This window comes from Equus caballus, chromosome 16, assembly GCF_041296265.1.
Source record: "Equus caballus isolate H_3958 breed thoroughbred chromosome 16, TB-T2T, whole genome shotgun sequence".
NCBI lineage: Eukaryota > Metazoa > Chordata > Mammalia > Perissodactyla > Equidae > Equus > Equus caballus.
In genome coordinates, this window is record NC_091699.1 from 17,469,098 (window position 1) to 17,492,617 (window position 23,520).

General features: G+C 50.7%; 1 protein-coding gene across 1 annotated transcript in view; it reads right to left on the reverse strand.

Moving 5' to 3' along the window:
• Positions 1-23,520, reverse strand: part of SLC6A11 (solute carrier family 6 member 11) — a 121,968-nt gene that overhangs the window by 93,594 nt on the left and 4,854 nt on the right. Inside the window, exons 4-5 of the mRNA XM_023619970.2 lie at positions 21,194-21,284; positions 154-286 (exon numbers count right to left, since the gene is read on the reverse strand). Coding sequence (XP_023475738.1) covers positions 154-286; positions 21,194-21,284 — 224 coding nt within the window. The remainder of the gene's footprint in view (positions 1-153; positions 287-21,193; positions 21,285-23,520) is intronic.

The following is a 23,520-nucleotide window of genomic DNA, read 5'->3' on the forward strand; positions in this document are numbered from 1 at the left end:
GGGGCCTCCCAGCCCAGTGCTTCTCCTCCCTCCCGACTTAAGAGCCAGCCTTTGCCATGTGAACCCCGCACTCTCCGGGCCTCCAGTGAGCTCAAGCAAGGACAACTTGCACCCTCCCCGGCCGTGGCTCATTGCTTGAAGATCACCTCCTACCTTCCCCGTGGACTTGGTCCCCTTCCAGATACAGAAGTAGCAGATGGTCCAGGCAGCCAGGAGACACAAGGCCAGCTCCCAGCGGAGGTTCCCGATGTGCTCGATCCCATCCGAGATGGCCAGGACCCGGCGCCTGCAGAAGGGAGGGCCGAGAGTCAGGGCAGCTGCAGACGGCCCACCTCGATCCCCACCGCGGGCAGAGGCAGAGCTGGTGCTGCAGAGGGGCAGGGACGGCCCACTCCCTCCTCCGCACACCCCCAAAGCGTCTTCTCTGAGCCAACCCAGGGGCGGGCGCGTGGGCCGCAGAGAGGAACAATCCCAGCCCCCTGCCTTCATGGACTCGCTCCCCGGGGGAGAGACAGGCCAGTTGGAGATGGTTTACCATCTGGCGTGGTCAAGGCTGTGACGGAGGAAGCACAGGGCGTTGGGAAGACCAAGAAGCCCCTGGCCTACCTTGGGGGTATTGGGAGACGGCAGGGCTGTCCACAGACAGTCCAGGGCCTCCCTCAGGGGAGACTATATGTCCCTGGCCTGCTGAACTCGACGGTGGCCACAGGACTCGTCACTTCAGACAGAAGCTTTCAGAGCCGGGTGGTGTGGATCACCATGTTCTCTTTTGTTTTATCATTCCTGTCCTGACAAAGGGCTGGGTCAAGATGCAGCCTCTAGAAGGCTGAGTTCCTGAGTGAACATGTAAGCCCTCCGCCACCCTGTGTCCGAGATGCTGTGTGAGCAAGAAATATACTTTGTTGCTTTAAGCTCCTCCGATCTTTGGGGGCTTTTGTTACTGCAGCATAACCCGACCTGTCCTGACCGCTACAGAGGACCAGGGAAAGCTGCCTGGAAGAAGGGATGTTTGAGCCAAACCTTGAAAGATGATGGCATTTAGCCAAGGGAGCGGAAGGGTAAAGACTGGTTTAGGTCAAGAGAATAGCACAAGAAAAATCCAGAAAGCAGAGCGCAGGATACCTGGAGAACACTGGAGCACGGGGATCAGAAGACACAAGCAGGAGTGGTCCCAGAGGGACATCATGGAGCCTTGATCAGCATGCTGAGGGGAGGGGTGTCTCAGATGGCCCCGGGCACAGGAGAGCGGGGACCCCCGGGTGCACGAGCCAACATTCCAGCCACGGCCTTCCCTCAACCCATAAATTCTTCAGCTGACACAGGCCTGGCTCCCAGGACCCACGCCTGGGGATTGTGTTTCTTTAAAGTCAAACTCGCCACGCTCCATATTGTGCAGAACCATGGCACCAACACAAACTCGCTCCAAAGCTGCTCCACGAACCCCACTCCAGCTGCCAAGCCACCCCCCCAGACCACGCCAGTCGCCTCAGCACTCTGGGAACATCCTTTGAGAGAGCAGCTCCCATCCCACCAAGCAAGAAAGCCTCCCTCAGTGTCTGTCTCCCTGGGAATCCGCTCGGGGCCTGATTCTGCATTAATTACTCAATGACACCAATTAGTACTGGTCTGCAGGCTCCCTCCAGCCCCAAACCCCGCCGGAGAAACCAGACAGGCCCCCAAACAAAATCAGGCTGTGTGCAGCCATGGATTTATGCAAAAGGAAACCAGCCCTCAGAACTATGGCCAGGAGAAGTGGGAGCGTCCACTTACATACACATTTATGGAGCACCTGCTGTGTGCCGGGCACTATCTTGATACTGAGGATAAACAGACGCACATGGTTTGGCTCTTGCCCCCACTAGGATAAGATGGACAAAAAAGAAGTGCAAGCTATTCGAGAAAGAAAGGAGGCAGCCGCATAGTTATAACAACGGTTACTTTATCTGCTTCTGATGTCTTAGCGTATCTGGCTGTAATTCGTTTTAAAACTACAGACCTTATTAAATGAACCCTTCAAGAGTTTCTATTATTATAACAGAGTGGCGGGCCCCAGAGCACGGTCCTTGTGGGATACTTGCCAAAAACACAAAAATCCCTGTGCCCATCCCGGACCCGCTGAGTCCGAATCTCTGGGGTGGCCCCCAGGACGGTGCATTGTGCCACGATTCCCCAAGGACTGCTTAGGCACCATACAGCTGGAGCACCAGAGAAGCAGAGTTTCCTGGCAATGAGGAATGACCTACAAACTCCACCTGAATCGTTTTTAACCTTTTTTTCTTTTTGGCGAGGACTTGGGGAGGGAGTCAGGGATCCTCTGAGAAGTTACTGAAGAGATGGACTTTCTCCCCAGAGAGATGCCTTGATGCACCGACTCACTCCCAGAATTTTGAAGGAATTTCAGGATGCTCACCGACTCCCTTGTCTCCAGATTAAGAGCCTCGGAACCAACCAATACCTATCACCTTACAAACTGCCCCCCAAAGCGTCCCAAATGCCCATCAGCTGGTGAATGAGAAGGGACAGAGCAGAGCAGGAGAGAGAGTGGCCGTGGCAGGTGGGACCGACCTGGGTGTGCCGTGCCCCAGTCCGTTCTGGACTGAATTTTTCACGAAAGAAACACTCACACCAGGTCCCCGGCTAGCAGGGGGTAACACACATGCCTTCTGGTTGACGTAGTTGTTTTCTGAACGGGGAATCTGACAACTGGAAACCGCACGGGGACAGAGGGAGAAAGAAGGGGCTGAGCCCCCCGGAGCAGGCTCTCCCAGCTCTCGGGCCCCCTCACTTCCCCACTCCGGAGGCTGCAAACTTTTGAGTCATGCAGGCTGCTTCAGCACCCTCTTGCTTAATTGAACAATCTAATTCTCAGAATGGGAAGCAGATCACTAAAAGCTACGCAGGATGAATTGCTCTTTTGTCCCACCAGACACTGTTGGAAAACATCCTCAAACTATTTTCTTTAGGTTTTACCCACGCTGACTCTGACTAGCAATGGACCTCGAGTTCCTTAAGGAGGGGACTCGGGGGCCGGGTTCTCAGCCTGCAGGGCCGTGGGGCTGTTCTGAACCCCACAAGGGCAGCCTTTGAGAGCCTGGGGGCTGGGACACTCCACTCGGAGACTTGGAGAAGGCACAGCTCTTCCTGGGAAAAAGCTCTCTTAATGACTCTCCCCCATGAAGCGCTGGGACAGAAGAAAGGTCTGAATAAGGAGGAGGTTGCTGCCAACACCCTGGCCAAAAAGGGCCAGAAACAGACCTCCCGACACCGTTCGGAGAGCGGGAATATTGAAGACCAGAGGGGCCTCCAAGGCATTGAGGAAATATTACTCATTTACTCAAGTATTACTATGCACCTACTATGAGCCAGGCATGAGGGCAGATTCTTCATGAAGCATTTTTTTCTGGCCATAAGAGTAGAATATTTCTGGAGATTTCCACCAAGAGGCAGAAATCTCAGGCATAATGCCTCTGCTTCCTAGTTGTTGGCAAAGACAGAGATGGGCTGGGCTGAAATCCGAGCTCTGCTCCTTACCAGCTGTGTGACCCTGGGTAAGGGACATCACCTCTCTAAGCCACAGCTTCCTCTTCCTCATCTGTAAAATGGGAACGATGACAGCTCTCTTCTACAGGTTTTAAGTACAAACTCATCTAACTCTCAACAGTCCTCGAGGGAGGGACAATTCTTACCATCACTTCAAAGACGGGGAAACTGAGGTGCAGAGAGGTTAAGAGACTTGCTCAAAGTCATACCAGGAGCAAGCGACAGGGCTGGGATCTGAACTCAGGGCTCCCGGCTCCAGAGCCCACATTTCCAGCCTCAACGCTCTCTCCTAGATCCCCCCATCGCACTAAAGTCACCTGTTCGTAAGTGAAAGCTGTGGTAAATGCGCACCCCAAAGCTGTCTCCGTGTCTTTGTGTGCTAAGTAAAGGAGTATACAACAGGTGTCCTTCATGCATTTATTAATCTACTCATGTAATCCTTACGAAAGCGTCTTCAGTGTGCCAGGTACTGTGTACACCTGGGGGTCCTAAAGAGCTGTGTTCTAATAGGGAAGGCTGATGAGGCACAGAGCAGGGTGTGGAGAGGGTCATACAGAGATAAGCCAGGACCCTCACTGGGATCTGGCCAATGTCAGGATGTGGGGGTGGGGTGGGGGGTGGATTTGGGGCAGACAGGCCATCAAGGGCAAAAGCCAGGAGGCTGGAGCAAAGGCTCAGCGAGGCCAGGGAGGGGCACCAAGGGGCAGGTGAGAAGTGGCACTGAGGACGAGGCTGGAGAGGAAGTAAAGGTCGGACTGTGAGCCTTGCTGAGGAGCTAGGGCTGCATCCCGAGGGCGACAGAGGCCCAGAAGAATCTTAAACAACGGCGAGACCCCATCAGATACACGTTTCAGAAAACCCTCTGGCTGCAGTGGGAAGAATGGACGGTAAGGGTGGAACAGGGCAGGGCGTCCAGTGCAGAGAATTTTGCCTTGATTTGGACAATAAACCAGGAGGGTGAGGACCAAGGAAGGAGAATGGCCCTGGAGGGGAACAGGTAGGTTTGAGAGCAGGTGACTGCCTGGGGGTGGTGGGTAGCAGGGAGGAGGGAAGTCTAGGCTGACACCCAGGTTCCTACCTGGATGAATGCGGGCTCATCAGCTGAGCAGGAATGACCTGCAAGTGGGGTAGACGAGGAGGCGGTGGAGGATAAAATCTCTTAGACGAGATGACTCTGAGGTGTTTGGGGGACCCCACAGCTGCAACGCCCAGAGGCAACTGGGTCTCGGGGTGCAAAGCTCAGAAAAGAGATGCAGGGAGAGGGTTAAGACCTGAGCCCTTGGCCATCGGGGTGCCCCGTGAGAGCACGAGGCTGCCTGCAGAGAGCGGGAAAGTGGGGGCCTCGGAACCCCAGCACTGAAAGGGCAGAGAGAGGAAGGGAGGGGCCCTTGAAGGAGGTGGAGAGGGTGGGCAGAAGGGCAGGGAGACAAGAGGAGAAGGAGGCTCCCCTAAGGCAGAGACAGGGAGACGGAGAGAGAGGGCTTCCAGAAGCGGGGCAGCCATCTGCCAAGGGCAGCAGGGCGCAGCGGGCAGGGAGAGCGGCTGCAGGATTTGAGACCTGCAGGGGTGGGTGAGGCAAGGAGAGCTGCTCCCTGCTCCCCGCAGACTTCAGAAGGTGGGGGAGGGGAGCGGATGGGAGGTGAGACCCTGGTGAGGAGGCTTTTTTGGAAAGTTTGGCTCTGATGGGTCAGAGACAGGGGTAGCTGGTGGTGGGGGGACCGAGAGGTGAGCTTAAAAGCAGCTGGCAGCGGAGAGGACTGCGGCAGGCACCGCCCAAGAGCCCTCACATCTGTCTGCACTGCAAAGGCATTATTACACCCATTTTACAGGTGGGGAAACTGAGGCCCAGAGAGGGGAAGCAACTTGCCCAGCTTGGGACTTAAAACCAGGTTCTTCTGATGCCCACACATCCCACTGCCTCACTAGAAACTGACCCCGGAGAGAGGATGCTTCCTGCCTGAGGCTTCTCCTCCGTCCTTCACAGCCAGAGGGCAGTGGCTGGAACCCCAAACCCGTTCCTCAGGCATCGCCATCATTTCACCCACACAGAGGGGCTGAGTCTGGAGAGAAGGAAACAGCCTCAGAACTGGAGCTTCCCCTCCAAACACTCCAGCATCCAGGGCCAGGAATGGCTGGACCAGAGAGGGCAGAGATGGGGCAGACCCCTCTCTCCCACCACCGGCAGAGAGCCCAGAGGCTGGGTGGGAACGGCTCCCTGCCAGCCTGGGGAGGCCTCATCTTAACGTCCAGCACACAGCCAGCGAACACATCACCTTTCTCCAAACTGCCGCAGAGGAGGGTGCTGCCCTGGCTGCAGAGACCACCCTCCGCGCCAGCGCCAAGAGGCTGGGCGATAAATAGCCTTGCTCGGCCCTCCTTTCTGGTCTCCCAAAGCAACAAACAAACAAAGAGGGCCCATCACCAAACAAACGTGCCTTCCCTGCCCCCTCCAGAATCCCTCGGCCTCGGGTTCTGCTCTCACCTCTCCAGGAAGGAAGAGGCGCAGCCCCGACTCTCCCCACGTGTGGGGCCTGCTCCTGCAGTGCCCATAGCAGAAGTCCTGAACCAAGCTGGGGAGTCAGGGCAGGGCCCTCCTCGGCAACAAATCCAGGCCTTGGCGTCATGCATTCATTCAGCCGGTCCTACGGGGTGCTAACTACATGCTGAGTACCCTAAGGACAGTGACAGTAAAGCAGGGTGTTGCGCCCTCAGGGAGCTTCCCCTCCAGGAATGTCAAGATAACGACAACAAGGGCAGTGACAGCCAGCATTTCCTTCATGCCTACTCCTGGGGTGAAGGCCACTATTATTCCCATTTTACAGGTGGGAAAACTGTGGCTTAGGGAAGTAAAATGCCCAGGAAGGCAGAGGCGGAGCCTGAAGCCACATCTGTCTGACTTCAGAGGCAGAGCTTGGCCCCCCTGCCCAGCCTTGGGGAGGATGGACCGGACACGTGTCACTCAAGGGACACAACTAGGGACCTAAGTTGTCATGAGGGGTCTGGGTTACGCTCCACTTTCCTCAGTCACTGCAGAAATCCTCCTTCCAGGCCACACAGACATCCCCACAGGTCCCCAAACAGACCTGCACGTCTCAACTGTCCAGGGCTCATTCCCGCTGTGCTCTCCGCCAGGAATATCCTCTGCAATTCTCCCAAGCCGTCAAAATTCCACCTTCAAGCCTTCAGCACCAACACAAACAATACTAGGCCTCACAAAGTGCTTCCTCGGTCCCCACTTGCACCCTGCGCGCCAGTCCCTCCTTGCATCTGAAGGAGAAGTGCACCCGGCACTCTAGGTCAGGGGTCAGCAAAGGTTCTGTAAAGGGCCAGATCGCAACTATTTTAGGCTTTGCAAGGCATCTGGTCTCTGTCCCAACTACTTGACTCTATGCAACACAAAAGCCTCCAGAGACCATTTGTAAACAAATGGGTGTGGCTGTCTTCCAATCAAACTTTATTTACAAAAACAGGCAGCAGATGGGACTTGGTGGTGGCTTCCTAACTCCAGTCCTGGGCTAATGCTTCCCAAAGAACACCAATCCTTCACAACACCCTGAGTCCCAGGTCACACTGGGACCGCATCTGAGGAAAGGCTGCACACATAGCCCTCCTTGGAGCTTCCCAATGCTCTTTTGAATATTAAAGGCGCTGAGAAGTCCTGCAGTAAAGACACCTCTATAACTCTGTCTAACCCAAGCTTGCCCAAACTTATTTAGAAGTATTCCCCATTAAAGCACCAATTAAAACCACAACGAGATACTGCTTCATATCCACTAGGGTGCACCCACTAGGATGGCTGCAATCAAGAAGACAGACAATAACAACTGTCCTCAAGGACGTAGAGAAATGGAACAGTCAGATATTGCTGGTAGGAATGTAAAATGGTCTAGCCACATTGGAAACCAGTTTGGCAATTTCTTAAAAAGTTAAACATAAAATTCAGCAATTCCATCCCTAGGTTATTCTTAACAGCCAAAAACTGAAAACCACCCAAATGTCCATCAACTGATGGAGAGACAGAAAAATAAAATGTGGCATATCCATACAGCGGAATATTATTTAGCCACCAAAAGGGATGAAGCAGTGATACATGCCAGCACATGGATGAGCCTTGAAAACTTTACGCTAACTGAAAGAGAGTGACAAAGGACCACACGTTGTCGGATTCCATTTCTATGCGACATTCAGACCAGGCAAATCCACAGAGGCAGAAAGGAGACGAGCGGCTGCCCGGAGGTGGGAGTGGAGATTAACTGTGAGTGCGCACAGAGATCTCAGGAGGGTGGTGGGCCTGCTCTAGACCTACACTGTGTAGACAGTTTCACACTCGGCAAACTTACTCAAAATCACTGACTTGCACACTTAGAAGAGGTGTGGTCTGAGGTATGCAAATGACACGTCCAAGTTATTAAAAAGCTGTCAGGAAGGAAGTGCTCCCACCACATTTCTGTCTTTCCAAAGCAACGTTCCTAACACTGCACAGAAGCCCACTGTGGACTACAGCTGCAGGCGCTCCTGTGTCTGTGACCCTGTTTCACATCCACTGTCCAGAGGGAACCGAGGCTCCGAGTGGATCCATGCACGATCGTTGATCACACATCGGTAATTCGCAGAGGCCGGCCTTGCACCCCAAGGTCAGTGCCTACTCTGGCCTCCACAGCTGGAGAGTGAGACCCAGGGACGCAGTGAGGAGAGGAGGGCCGGTCCAGAAGCGGGACTGTCAGAGAGAGGCACATCACTGCTTCACCCCTTTCTGTGGCTAGACAACACCCCACCCTTGGGAACCACCACAGGCTTGGGGTGCCGCCCATCCTCAACGTGGAACACGGATCCCACGTGGTGGGTGGGGCCTCACGTCCCCATGGCTGGGGTCCCAGGGCCCTCAGTCCTGCCCCTCTCTCTCTGACCAGGACTCAGTGCAGCCCCCGAGTGCCACCCAAGCCTTCCCACCCCCCGGGCTCCACAGTATAGCAGCTCTGCATTACGAGCCACCAAAAGCTCGGGGAGAGTCTGACCAACTTTGTCCCCTTGGCCCCTCTGAGATGGTGTGTGTTAAGGCTGGCAAAGAGCAAAGAGCCACCGTCTGCCACAGAGGGACGGCAACCAGGAAAGGCATGCATGCCATGGGGAAAAGCCCTGGAGAAGAAGGCCCAGAGTAGGGAGCAGGGGTCTGCTGCCCACTGTGTGCATCCCACCAGGAGACCTCAGACCTCCGTTCTTTAACGGTGGGCGAGTCGAGAATGAGAGGTGCAGGAGTGAGAAGAGCTAATGTTGACCTCTTCCCTCACCCCTGCCATAGTCACGTCATGCTGACTGTGCCTTGAAGGCGGGAGATGTACCGTCGTTCCACCAACGAGGAAACAGAGGTTCAGGATCCGCCCCCCCGCTAGAACACGGAAGACTCAGGTCCCCCACCTCCGACGCTTCCTCCCCATCCTGCATGTCTGCCAGGGAGAGCCTGGAGCAGGGGTGAGCATGTGCGTGGAAAACTGGGGAGTTATATACTTTCCCATGATTTTATTAAAAATAATCTGGAATGGAGATAATGCATTAAAATTAGGTAACAGCCACTTCTGAGTTATTCTGTGCCTGAGCCTGAATTAAAGCCATTCATCTGAGCCTCGTGCCACCAGCTGCAGGGCCATAAGCTATCCACCGGGAGGCCAGCATCGATTTACATCTGTCATCACGGCAGATCACAGTCCGCAGGTCTCACACGCCACCTGGCTCAGCTGGAAACCATGGGATTCTTCTAAAAGAAACACTCAATTTATTTCCTAAAGGAACCTCTTGAAATCCAGAGAAGATACAGACCAACTTTCTGCTTTTGCTAGGCATTGGAGCCTTCTTTGAAGTCATCCTCACAAGTTTGTCTCTCCCTCCCTCCATCAATTACACCTCCCCATCTGCTGCAAAATTCTGCCTTCAAGAGCCTGGGTCCACGGGGCTGCAAAGAGCAGGAACACGCCACTCAAATGCCGCCCCGAAACACAACAGGCAGATGATGTGTTTCAGACACAGGCAGGAGGAGCACGGAAGGGCGGAGGGAGGCAGGCAGGGACCAGAGGCCACTTGCGGTCCAGCTCTGCTCCCACTCTCCAAGAGAAGCACCTTGGACAAGTCCCTCAACCTGTCCCTGCGTCAGAGTGAGATGAGGATCCAGAGAATGATGCCACATCGTGTATCCCCTGGGTGGGCGGATCAAGTGAGGTAACACGTCTGGGGAGCCACGCTCAGGGCCAGGGTACACAGCAGGCGCTTGGTAACTACGCCTGAGTCCCCTTCCTTCACTGCATCCATCAGGACATAAAAGGAACCTCAGACAAAACTCTCCTGCTTCAGCAAACCGCTGCTTCTCATTATTTAGCATAAGACATCCACCATCTGCTTGTGAAAACAAAACCCTCGTGGCCGATTTTATATACAAATAGCTTTATTCTAATGATCAAGAATGGATCATAATAGTAGATCTCAGCTCTTCAGCACTTACAAGCCCAATTACCACTCCTCCTCCTCTTCCCATTCTGCAGACAAAGAAAGTGAGTTGCAGAGAGATGAAAGGAACAAGCCCAAGGCCAAGAAGTGGAAGCAACAGGATTCAAATTCTTGCTGTCTGCCCCCAAAGCCCAGGTCTCTGCATCCCCTCACCCTATCACGGGACTTTTAAAGAGCATCTCAACCACGGTACCTATAGGCAGCATCTCGAGCCTCAGCTCCCGCTCTCAGCGTTGCGCCAGACGGCATCACCATCAGAACTAGTAACTGGTCCTTCTCGGGCAGGGGCTTTGGGCAAGCTGGCATCCCTGGTGGTGACAACTTAGGACAGACCACTTCCTGCGGTGGGGGAGAGACCTCCCTCGGGCTGCCATCCCCGGCAGTGGAGGAGCGGCTCCTGCTGCTCCATGAACAAGAGGTCAGGTTCGTGCCTCAGCTGTGGCTACCAGGCTGGGTCTGGTGGACTCGAGGGAGCTGGCACAGTGGACTCCGGCAAGCAGCCCCTCCCTGTGTCAGCAGTGTGGAAACTGAAATCCTATCGTGTGCCGTTCCCTCTTCTTTTACTTAAACGTACTTCCTACATTTTCTACAAAAAACACAGATTACTTGCAATAAGGAAATCAAGGGTCCACGGGACAACGCATTTCTCTAAAAGAGAGCTGACCTTAGTGGTGAACTAAATTTCTGAACCTGGGAACTTACATTCTTCAACAGACAGGGCAGAAAGGAAAATAAGAAGAATGGTACTAAGGGTACGGGGAAATCTTAGCAGAAGAGACTCGAATTGTTAACAGAGTTACTTCCCAGCAGGCGGGGCTGGGGGCGGGAGACATATTGCAAAGAACTGCACGTTTGTGTCCCCCCCAAATCCTATGTTGAAATTCTAATCCCCAACGTGGTTAGGAGGTGGGACCTGTGGGAGATGATCAGGTCATGAGGGTGGAGCGCTCATGAATGGGATTAGTGCTCTGTAAAAGGGACCCAGGGAGCTCCCTCATGGCACCCCTTCTGCCACGTGAGGACACAAGGGGAAGACGGCCATCTATGAACTAAGAAATGAGCCCTCACCAGACACAGCATCTGTCAGCGCCTTGATCTTGGACTTCCCAGCCTCCAGAACTGTCAGAAATAAATGTTTATTGTCGAGCCACCCAGTCTGTGGTATTTTTGTTACAGCAGCCCGAATGGACTAAGACACGTATTTATAAGTGACTTATAATCTCATATGCAAACGTATCCCATTTATGCATCTGTCGTGTTTTAATTGCATACCACAACAGTCACTCATTTTGCAATCAGTTAAACGTTAAACAATTAGAATACAAAGACACAACACCCTGCTCGGGCAACAAAAGTTCCAATTTGAGTTTGCTTTGGCGCATCCCTGAGAGCTGGAAGGGCTGCCAGGCACAGCCTCATCCTGAGCCTCTGGTGCGGCAGCACCCTCTGTGCCCTCCCCTGGACCTCCCCTCTCTTCTCTCACATCAGAGCGCCCCCGCCCCCGCTCCTGCCCCCTGGGGAGGAACAGCAGGAAGGAACCCCACTCTGAGAGGAGATCTCCTCAGTCCCGGGGGGCAGCAGATGCAAGGAGAGGAGGCTTCCCCACCCCTCCAGAGAGCAGGGCCTCCTGGGGAAATGGGCTGCCTGGAGGCACGGAGCTGGCAGGGCGCAACCCCTTAGCTTCTCCAAGACTATGTTTCGTTAATGGCAAAATGGAATTCTTTTTGCTTCTGCCTGCCCCAAAGGGCCGATTTAAAAATTAAATGAGATGATAACAAGAATGATTTGTAAAATAAATAAAATATGATTAGCAAGGTGAAACCAGGGCTGTAAATGGGATTTGCCACTTAAACAGGAAGGATCATTATGATAAATGTCAGCTTATTCAGTAACCCCATGGCTCCTTTTTTTTTATTATGATGAAATAATCATGTTCCTGGTTTCAATTTTTTTAAATTTAAATAGTACAAAAAAGTATAAAGCAGAAAGTAAGACTCTCTCTTCCCTTGCTTACCCCCACCTACTCTCAGGTGATGACCACTGCGCAGTCTCTCGTGCATCCTTCAGAAACATCCTCTGGAGATAAGGGCGTCTACACGCATCTTTATACACGTGGCATCACATACAACCCTCTGTACCACGCCTTTTTTCACTCAACTTTATCTCAGAGATCTTTCCCATATCAATACATTCTCTGCCTCATTCCTTTTTAGCCGTCATTGCAGGAATACACCAAAATTTATCTAATCAGTATCATATTTAAGAACGTTTTACAATACGTCCCTTTTAAAAAAAAAAATCACCAGCAGGGCTGCCATCGACACATTGTGCATAATCAGTGTGGTCATGCCTGTGGAGCTGAGTTTCAGAAGCGGAACTTTGGGGACAAAGCACGTGTGCAGCCCACATGCCGAGGTTCCACTGCTGAGTGGCTTCCGGGCGGGTCTAAAAGCTTTGGGTGTGGAGGCCAGCGCGGCCTCCGCCTGCCCATCAGGGAGAGCCCACCAAGGCCTGAGCAGGGAGAGGATGTGTGGGCGCGGAGGGCAGCTGTGGAGGCGCCAACAGCTCAGAGGGTGCTGCTCTCCTCCGCCGGTCAGGATGACACTCGTCCCCCCAAGACTGCTTCTTCCTCCCGGGCAGCGAGGCCACCGCTCCCCAGCCAGCCCCCCGCTCCCCAGGCAGAAACCTCGGCTTCATGCCCCTGGACACAGCAAGTGCCCCGCTGCCCCTGCCGTACCCAGCAGCCCGCGGGGCCGCCTCACTCAGACCTGATCATGTGATTCCACAGACGGAGCCTTTGCGGGACCCCAAGGAGCCTTTCAAACCCTTTAGAAAGGCACCGGGGCCTCCACGTTCACTGGACTCCAGCCTCTCCCTCTGCCCACCTGCTCCTCCCCAAACACCCCCAACATCCTCCCCCTGCGAGGCCACTGCCCCTGCTGTTCCCTCAGCCTCAGGGCTCGTCCCCAGCGGCCACACAGCTGGCTCCCTCACCGCTCTCAGGCCCCAGCTCAAATGCCGCCTCCTCAGAGAGGTCCTCCCGGACCCCGCGACACTCTGCTCCCGGCTTGCTATTTATTTCTTCAGGAGACTGACTCCAACTTCACCTAATGCTTCCTGCTTATTTGGTTGTCTGTGCCGTCAGCTCCACCGCCATGGGTCTTTGTTTCATTCATGCTGCATCCCGGAACCTACATCTATACTTGACATACAGTAGGTGCTCAATAAAGACTCTGGCCCGTGCCTACCTCCCCAGCACAGTCCCCACCATTGCACAGGCAGTAGCATTCAGGTAAGGTCTACAAGCCTCAACATACGACTTCAGCTCTCTGTGCTCTTGCATATGCTATTCTCTCCACCTGGCATGCCATTCGCTCATTCCACTGGCAACCACATGAACTCCTATTCACCCTGCAAAACCCAGCTAAGCATCACCAACTCCATGAATCCTTCCCCAAAGCCCAGGCCTCCAGGCTTCCTCATCTTGGCTCTGTGCAAGGATCCTACAGACAGCTGTTGCCTTATACTTCAAAAATTCTTTTAATGTTTATTTTATATTTTTTACTTTCCAGCTTCCCCCACCTGTACAGACAATGTCTCCCTCATCTTTCTGGCTACTGATAAATTACCCAGCACCTAGCAGGTGCTCAGAAAATGTGAAAAGAACAATCAAGTGAAGGAAACACACTAAGAGAGTTCTCCAGGTCCCCCGTGAGGGGCAAACAGACCTGGTTGATGAGCCTTTGCTAAAGAATGCTGAAAAGAAACCATGTAGATTTTCAAAGATCTGGATGGAGCCTTCCCTGTAAAATTAGTTACCATATGCTGAGCGCTTACCACACGCAAAGCATATGGGCCTCATGTCCTCTGATGCTCTTGACAACCCTGCGAGGTAGGTACTGCTACCATCCCATTTCTAGAGGAGCTGATGGAGGCTCAGGGAGGCTGGCTAAGTCACCCGGGTGGTGCACATGGCAGGTGGAGGAAGCAATGACTTAAACTGGGCTCCCGAACGTGCTGGCTGAAGTCTACACTGTGGCTGTGCATGGGGTGATATATCGGAGGGGGGTAATCCAAATTAACAGAAATAGACGGCGCCATGCAGTCTTGGGTTCTGCCTTAGGGAAAGGGTCTGGGGCACGTGTGACCCTGCAGCAGGAGGCACAAAGGCTCTTTCAGGCACGCAGGCCGACTCTGCACGCAGCTCAGCCATGAATGTGCACCTGCAGAGGCAGAGGCCAGGCAAGACAGCGAGTCTCAGCACTGGGAACTAACTCAGGCACCCCACTTGCAACCCAGCAAAGTTCTTGGTATGCCGTATCTCCTTTAATCCTCAGAGCAATCTGGAGAGGCCGGCAACGCAGGCAACAGGGCTAATCCCCATCTCACAAACGGAGAGTCAATCACGAACATTCTGTCTGCAGTCAAACCTTTCCAAAGGGCCTGAGCTGTGCTGGGCTCCGTACAGGCAAGGTCTTGTCTCGTCTTCATCTCAGCCTTGCCAGCCCTGCAGCTGGGTGACCATCACCGCTTCCAATTTATAGATGAGGACACTGAACTCCAAGGGGTTAGGAACATTCACTCTTTCATTAATTTATTCACTCTTCTACTCGTGCATTTCAACCAGTATTTACTGAGCACCTAGAACGTGCTGGCAAGACAACAGGGAATAAAAGCGAACAGTCCTTGCTAGCATGGGGCTCATAGTCTAACAGGCGGAGAGAGAGAATAAACAAGTAAACAAAGACGCGAGCATTTCTGCTAAGCGCCAGGTAGACATTAAAACAGAGTGAGGGGTAGAGATGGACTAGCTGCCGAGTCAGCGGGGTGGTCCGGGGGGGCTTCCCGAATGACATCTGAATGCAGACTCAGTGAGAAGGAGCCAGCACGCAAGGATGTGGGGCGGAATCTTCTCAGAGAAGGGAACAACGAAAGCCTGAGATCGATCCTGGGACAAGCCCAGCACGTACAGAGGACAGAAGGCAGGCCAGCGCGGAGGAGGGCAACGGGCAGCGGGGAGAGGGGTCGGATAAGGAGGCGGGGCCGGCCAGGTCCGCAGAGAGAATCGGGTTCCACTCCAGCTCCTTTGATCCCAAACTCTGCGGCCGAAGAAAATCAATTCAAGTGGCCATGTGATTTAGAAATAAACAAACTGAAAAAAACTCCTCCGGTAAAGATAAACCAGAAAGACATGCCTCATCCTTCTGAATAAAGATACAGAACCGCATAGCCTTGGAACTTAATTCAGGCCCAGCACACAATATGTGCTCAACAAATGTTTGTTGAATGGACGCCACACAAAAACGATTTCAACTGCATACATAGCAGCACGGACTTGCCCGCAAAACCCTCAAGTGACGGGCCTGGAGGGCTTGAGAAAGGGATGTGAGGACAGATCAAAGCCTCTCTGATGGCACGATGCTGGTCACACACTTGACAGCACTCAGTCCCACCAGAGGATACAGGCTCAAAATTTAGAACTGCAAACATATTGAGACAAATGCATGGATGCCAGATGCATAATGAGTTACTAAGGGAAACCAGGACAGCCTGATTTTGAAATCTGACAGCAGGAAGACAAACTGCCCCTGCCCCATAGGCCCCCTGCCAGAGACAGAGCCCAGGGATGACCCAGGGACTATGCTGTTCTCACTGGCCAAGCCAGCAGCTTTAATTATACCCTGAAAAGGGCAATGAACCTTCAAGATGGTGGTGGGTTGGGCCACCTGGTCCTATGGTGCCTGTGGTCAAGGTGAAGCCAGGGCCAGTCGTGAGCAGGGAAGTAACACCTTGTAACTGATTTTATGGTGATCCACGGGCTTGTCTCACGTCTGCTTCTAGAGGGTGTGAACTGTGTCTTACATTTCTGCCTCCTCCAGACAAGGCACAGTGTCCTTATGCGCACCAGGAGCTCAGACGTTTGTGAAAGGCATGAACAAGCAGACAGCCAAGGCAATGTGGTCAAGGGTGACCAAGCAATGTGGCCCTGAATGAGGTCCCTGCAGCCAGAGGCAGAAAGAAAAGGGCAACAGGAGCCCAGGGGAGACACACATCACGGTGGGGCATCCGCGAGCCAGCCACATAAGGAACAGCGAAGAGACCTGGAGGAGAAACGTTTTGGAGGCCACCTGATCCAATACTTGACGGGCCATCACATGGGAAAGGAATCAGCCACGTCCCATCCAAAGCCCAGAAGTCAGCTGTCAGCTGAATTTAAGGAAAAACTTCCTCCTAGCAAAGTGTCGTCAGAGTGTGTTTAGTGGAACGGTAGCGTGCCGGGATTGGGGGTAGGGTGGTGGAAGGAGGGGAAAGATGCCAAATGACTCCACAGGAAAACAGGCTGTGGGATTTGGGTTAATCAAAGGTAACAGATGTTCTTACTGAAGGGCATCATTTTCAGCCCTTCTCCAACTTCCGTGACCCCAACAGTTTTTCATAGGATGCTATGAGCATCTCACACAGGCTCCATCTTCCAAGCTCACTTCTGGGGAAAAGATGGATCAGAGTTGTCTGACAAAAGCATCCTACGAAGGGGCGAGTGTCGCACCAGTAACTGAGTACTTTTAGGATGCAGAATTCAACTTGGCATAGATGGTACAGACGCAATCTGAACACTAGAACCATGGGTTCATTCACCTACGGACTTTCACCTTCAGTTGTCAAGTAGCAGGCCAAAAGGTCCAGTTACACATGAGGATGGAGACTAACCGACCCCTCCCACCACCTTCTGTCCACATAAGTGGTGATACGGATATTGCAAAGGGACCCAGGAAGCAATCAATGGTGCTGGTTGGGAGCTCAGTGACAGGATGAGTTCTTGCCAGAGCCCACTTTGACTCTTCTCATATAGCACTTTCTAGAAAATATTGCCTGCCTGCCTTCCTCCCATGCATCTATCCATTCTGTATATATTCACTGGGGGGGCCTTCCACAGGCCAGCAGCATTGAGTAAAGCCAGACAAGCTGCTGTTTCATGGCTGCCTACCGGGGAATACAGACAACAAACAAACACATTGCACAAATAACAATTTGAGGTTTTCCATATGTTACAAAGGAAATCAATGGTGCAAAACAGCAGTAAGTTACACAGAGACTTCATCCAGTGTAGGGGTTCAGGATGGGCTCTCTAAGGGAGCAGAGAGGCCATGTCTGCAGACCCCTAAATGTGCAGGTCTCAAACAAGCCTCTGTGACATTCCTTTGGGAAACCACAGCCCCATGGGGCTGGGATGGGCCACAGAGGCCCTCCCACCACAGCAGCCTCCTCTCCAGCACGTGTCTCTGGACGCTCTATTTGAGATTGTGACTCAGTAGGTCTGAGAGAGGGCTGGAGAATTTGCATTTCTAACCAGGTGATTCTACGCTGCGGCTCTGCAGACCACATTTAAGCAGCACTACTCTATCAGGCATTTAAAAAGCCCTAAATAAATGGAGAGCTACACCATGTTCACGAGTGGAAAGGCTCCATCACACAGATGTCCATTGTCCTCAAATTCACCTACAAATTCAACATACTTCCAAACAAAATCCCCTGGAGTTGTTCCGTTCTTTACTATCGTTTAACTTGAAAAGCTGATTCTAAAATTTATTTGGAAGACAATTTTGGAAAAGCACAAAGTGAAGGACTTGCCATACCAGCTCAAGGCTTATAATAAAACTGTAAGTGTGGTATTGACACACAATTAGCCAAAGAGACCAGCGGAACAGAACAGAGAGCCCCAAAACAGACCTATGCTTTTAGGGAAACTATATACGGAAGATGGCATTACAAATCAATAGGGAAAGGACGAAGGATTCAGTAAATACAGCTGGAAAAACTGGTTATTTTTATAAGAAAATACAGCTGGATTCCTACCTTGTACCATATGCATAAATAAAATTCTAGGTAGATTATATTCCTAAATGTGAAAACATAAAACTTCAGAACTCTTAGAAGAAAATATAGAAAATTTTTACAACTTTGGGGTAAGGAAATATATCTTAAATAAGACACCAACTGTGCAAACCAAAAAGAATAGACTGGCAAATCTGACTTAAATAAAACTGAGATTGCTGTATTCCATAAATAAATAAGAAAAAAAAGCCACACACTAGGAAAAGCTGTTTGCAGCAAAGACACTAATATACAGAATGTATCAAGATACTAATATCTAGAATGTATCAAGAATTCCTACCTATGAGAAAATACAAACAATCCAAAGAGAAATGAACAGGAAGTTCACAGGTGAGGACCCCAAACAGAGGGAAAAACATGAAAAGATGCTCAACCTCACAAGTAATTAGAGGGACGCAAATTTAAAATAGTGGGATACAATTTCATACCCACTACACTGGCAAAACTTGAAAACTCTGACCAGACCAAGTGCTGTCTAGAATATGGAGCAGTAGAAATTCTTGCACATTCTTGTTTGGAGAGTAAATTAGAACAATCCTTCTAGAATGCAATTTGACATTATCTGATAAAACTGACAATGCAGGCACCCTACCATCCAGCAACTCCACTCTTAGGTATACAACCTAGAAACCTTCATTCACACAGACAGGGAAGCACAGACGAGACATTCACTCAGTGTGCTTAATAACAGTGGGAAACAGGAGATAGTCTATATGCCCATCAAGAGGAGCTGGCTAAATACAATGTAGTCTATTTATACATTGAAATACTATACAGAAGGAAAAAATAGTGAACCAAAGCTACACGTGTCAACTTGGAGATATCTCAAAATCAATGTTGAGCAAAGAAACAAAGTTGTAAAAAATGTAAGTAATGGATACCACTAATATAAAATTTCACAACATGCAAGAAAGATCTAGGTTCTATTTGAGGATATCTATCTATCTGTCTATGCACACACACACATGTACATGCACACACACACTCAGAGTTATGCATTGACTAACGATCAGAATACGTTTTGAGAAATGCGTCATTAGGCAATTTCGTCCTTCTGCAAACATCATAGAGTTTGATCAAGGGGAACAAAATCTGCCACCACAAAATGTGTCCCTTTAGCATGAGGATTATTTTAGGCTGATTTTTTTAAGAATCAAAAGATTCAGAAAGTTTTTCTTGTCACCTCCCCCTTAACTGCCTAAAAGAATTCAGACAGAAAAACCTGTCTCTGGAAGAGAGCTCTCATCTTAGCATCACATGAACTGGGTGGTAGATGGGGAGGAACCTAGAAAAAGCCTGTTGGGCTCCTCTGGGTTCTTCTGTTTCTGTGTGGGCAAACACTTGTTTTCCCAACGTTGCTCCTTTCACCTACCTGTGAATCTCCTTCCTTCCTTTTGAAGGCCCTGACTCTCCCCACCCCCAACATCTTCTTTTGTCTTTAGCTGAGGGTGGTATTTAAGGTGAGAGCTCTAGCCATTTTGGTGAGTTACTCAGTTTTCCTGGGTTTCTCCCATGTACACACAGTACTAAAGTTTTGTTTGTTTTTCTATCAATCTGTCTCTCGTCAATTTAATTCTCAGATCAGCCAGAAGAACCTACAAGGATAGAGCAAAATTTCTTCTTCTCCTATAGGACTTACACAGACCTAGATGGTACAGCCTACTACGTGCCGAGGTTCTATGGTACTAATCCTATGGGACCACCATTGTATATAAAGTCTGAATTGACCAAAACATCCTTATGCAGTACATGACTGAATACATATATATTATATACATATATAATGTTATATACAATATTAATGTATACGTATTATATATAATAATTAGTTCCAGCCTGGTGACGTAGCGGTTAATTTCACATGCTCCACTTCAGTGGCCTGGGGTTCGCAGGTTCAGACCCTGGCACGGACCTAGCTCTGCTCATCAATCCACGCTGTGGCAGCGTCCCACATAAAATAGAGGAGGACTGGAACAGACGTTAGCTCAGTGACAATCTTCCTCAAGTGAGAAGAGGAAGACTGGCAACAGGTGTTAGCTCAGGGCCAATCTTCCTCACACACACAAAAAAGTGTTATATATACATTAATGCATTATATAAAATGTATTATAAATATTATATAATGTATTATATGTATATATAAATATGTACATATGTACACATAGCGAGGGAACTATTTTTATATATCGAGTATAAACATGAGAATGATCGATCTACATTGGGCACAATGGTCTCTAGAGAAGGAAGGAGAGGAATGGTATTTGGGAAAAGAATAAAAATTACTCATAAAACCACTGCCCCCTATACTAACATTAATCAGCATTAGAGATTAGGGTAGCAGATGTTCTTCAACGAAGCCAGACTTTTTCATATTGAAAAGACTCAGAAAGCTTTAGTCCAACCTTTCACCCACAGAGGAAACTTCTCCCCAATACCTAGAGCAAGGAATCCTCCCACCTCTGCTAGAGAAGCTCCTAAGTCAGGGCCACTGTGGACAGTTATACAGGGTGGCAGTGCACAATTCTGAAGTGCACATTTCACAACATAAATGATGCCCCCTAGGGTTGTGCAGTGAACAACTTATACAACCATATGTGGCAGCCCTGTAACTCCTGGTCACAGACCCCTCTGGAACACTGATGAAAAATGCCCATCTCTGGGAAAATGTCTATCCACAATTACTGCCTATAATGTCAGTGGATTTCCCAACAACGATCAGCAGCCTTACACTGGCCAAATACTTCCAGGGATGGGTGAGCACAACCTTCAGAAGTGAGTCCAGGCTCTTCCTTAAGTACATTTGAAACCTGCCTCTTTATAACCTCTATCCATTAGAGTTGATTTGCTTCCTTCCACATGACACTTCAGCTACTGAAAGAAAGCTAACCTGCTCCCCTGGAGACTCCTGTCTTCCAGGCTAAACACACTTTTGACTTAGCTGATTGCGAGCGTGCTCTATCTTCTCTTTTGTTAAAAATGAATTTTTAAACTGTCCATCATTTTACCAAGCACTTCTTGCCCTGATAAGCAACTAGGCATGCTGACATGTCATCAAAGAACAAGAAAGCATTTCTCCCAGCAGCTCCTCTGGGAAACCTCTGAAGATCTCCACACTGGCTTCCAAGGCAGCCAAAAGCCCACAGAAGCCAGGAAGAGAGAGGCTGGAGGGAGGAAGAGGCAGGCTTTTCCCAGGGGCAGCAAAGCTAACAGAGCAGAACCAGGACAGAGCCCCCAGGCCAAGGGAGACAAGCCATTTTCCACTTACTCCCAGAACTCCATGACGGGAGAGGTGGCGTTCTGCAGGGACACGTGGCTGTGGTTTGTCACGTTCAGTTTCTGGAACTCCATACAGTTCTCTAAGTGAAAACAAGAGATACAAGAAGATTAACCTCCGCGAGGGCTGCATCTTGGAAAACATTCAGAGCCGATGGTGCAACCAGGCCTTTTCACCTGGCCGCTCCAAGTCAACATGCCTCAAAGGGCGGTCGGGGAATCAACTGCAAACAGTGTAAGAGACAGGCTTGGTCTGATCTAAACAGGAGGACGAGGTTTGGGGGCAGGGACCTTCTCCCTCATTCCCACTCCATGTGCCCTATCACTCTTTCCTCCTGCATTCTCCCTGAATCCCCTTTCCTTTTCCACTTCCCTGCCTCAAGCCTGTCCATGGCATCGACCTGCCCTGCTCAGCGGCCCCGCAGGAATGGGGGACTAAAGGAGTGGGTCGGTCACGGCATCGTTAGGGCAGTGATGCAGTCGAAACTCGGTTCTCCCTCATGTCGAGAGAGGCTAATATCACAGCTGCCTCATAAAGATGTGATGACTGGATGAAGCGACACATGGTGAGCCCCCACGTGTGAGGAGTCCCTGGTTTGCTCATCATCCCCTCACGCCATCACTCAGTCCAGGAAAGGACTTGGTGAATGTCTCATTTCACGGAACTTGATGACCAAGGGAGATTTGAATCTCAAATAAAAACACCCAAGTGCTCATCCTTTAGGGTTCAGATCAACCCATTAGCCCCTCCTCCAGGAAGCTTTCTTGAGCTCCCTCCCCTGAATTCCAAGAAAGTTAGAATTTAAAGGTCCTCCAAGGAACCACCTTCTCCAACTCCCTTTATTTTGAAGAGGAGGAACCTAAGGTTCAGAAATAGTTAAGGGGCCTCCGGCCACACTCTCTCCTTCCTCTAAGGTCACCAGCCACTTAGGGGAAGAATTGGGAATCAACCCCAGCCAAGCCCCCATCTGCTTGCCATGGTCATTGCCCATACTGTCTGCCCATAGACCTGTGCCTCTGTACAGCACCCCTCTGTTCACGGAGCTCCCTGTGGGCAGGGCCTCCTGCGCCCATTCACTTCGGATCCCCCGCGCCCAGCACGATGGCCAGCATGGAGGCAGCGTCCAGCCTTGCTCTGGCATCTCTCTCTTCTCACAGCGTACGAATCCTCCAACCTACATCTGTGATCTCTGGAGCGGGAAGCACTTCCTAGACGTGATGTTTCACCCATCACAAGTGTTCACATGCTTTAGGAGAACGGGGGCACACATCAGTGGGAAAAGGTTTGTAGTTGGCTGGGGAAAATCCCCCGGATTGTCTGCCTCCTTCCTACCCCTGCTGGCAAGTGCTAACCTGAAAGGAGGTGGTGGTCTGTGGGGTCCACAGTCCTGAGACGTGTCTGGAAACCTGGTATTATAGGCAAAACGTCTAGAGGGCCCTTGTGCCTTTTTCCGGGGAGAACAGCCCTTAGCTTTGATCAGATTCTCTCAAACAGTGTTCCTCAAATGTTTTTTAGAGTAAACAAATTTCTCAGACGGCCAAGGTTCATAAGGTCTTTTTATTAAAATGGTATTTAATCATGTACAAACAGTTATAAAATCTTTGTGATTGTAGTATTCATACAACTATAAACTGGAATTCAACTTACAAATTAAATATCAACTAATCTATGAGCCCAATACAATTCAAATGTGACAGCATAAAATGGATGTGAACGATAATGCCATTCTGTAAAATTAGATGGATTTCCCAGCAGAAAAATGGAACTGACAGGTGGGAGGCAGGGTCTGTTGAGGGCTTGCCTGCTGTTCCACGGGCTATTCGAGACTCAATTCTACCACCTCTTTTCTCTGTCCACACTTTTGCAAAACCTTCATTCCTATAGTCTGTTGCATTCTCAACTGGACTTTGGTTAGAACGAACACATCACTTATGAATTAAGTCTCTCTGCTCTTTTCCCTTGGCTCCCATCACCCTATTTACTAAGAATGCATCTTAAACGGTAAACACGCACAAAGCCAGACACTGAAATCTCCTGGCTGTCCTCAGTGAGAAGGTGGTCGTACTGACGACCCAGAACATACGCATATTTTTAGAGTGGCCTCAAAATAAATACACACAATTAAATTATCATGGAGGACTCGCAGGCCTCCAAGAATATGTCCTTGAATTTTAGTTGGATAAACATCCCTATGAGGCCCCTGGCCAAAGAAAGGTTAAGAACCAGGCCCTACAGACAGATAGCGAGACTTGCACAAAATGCGGCAGGTGGGGGAGCAGGGCAAGGTCACGCGGGGCTGGAAGCAAGTTCACAGCACT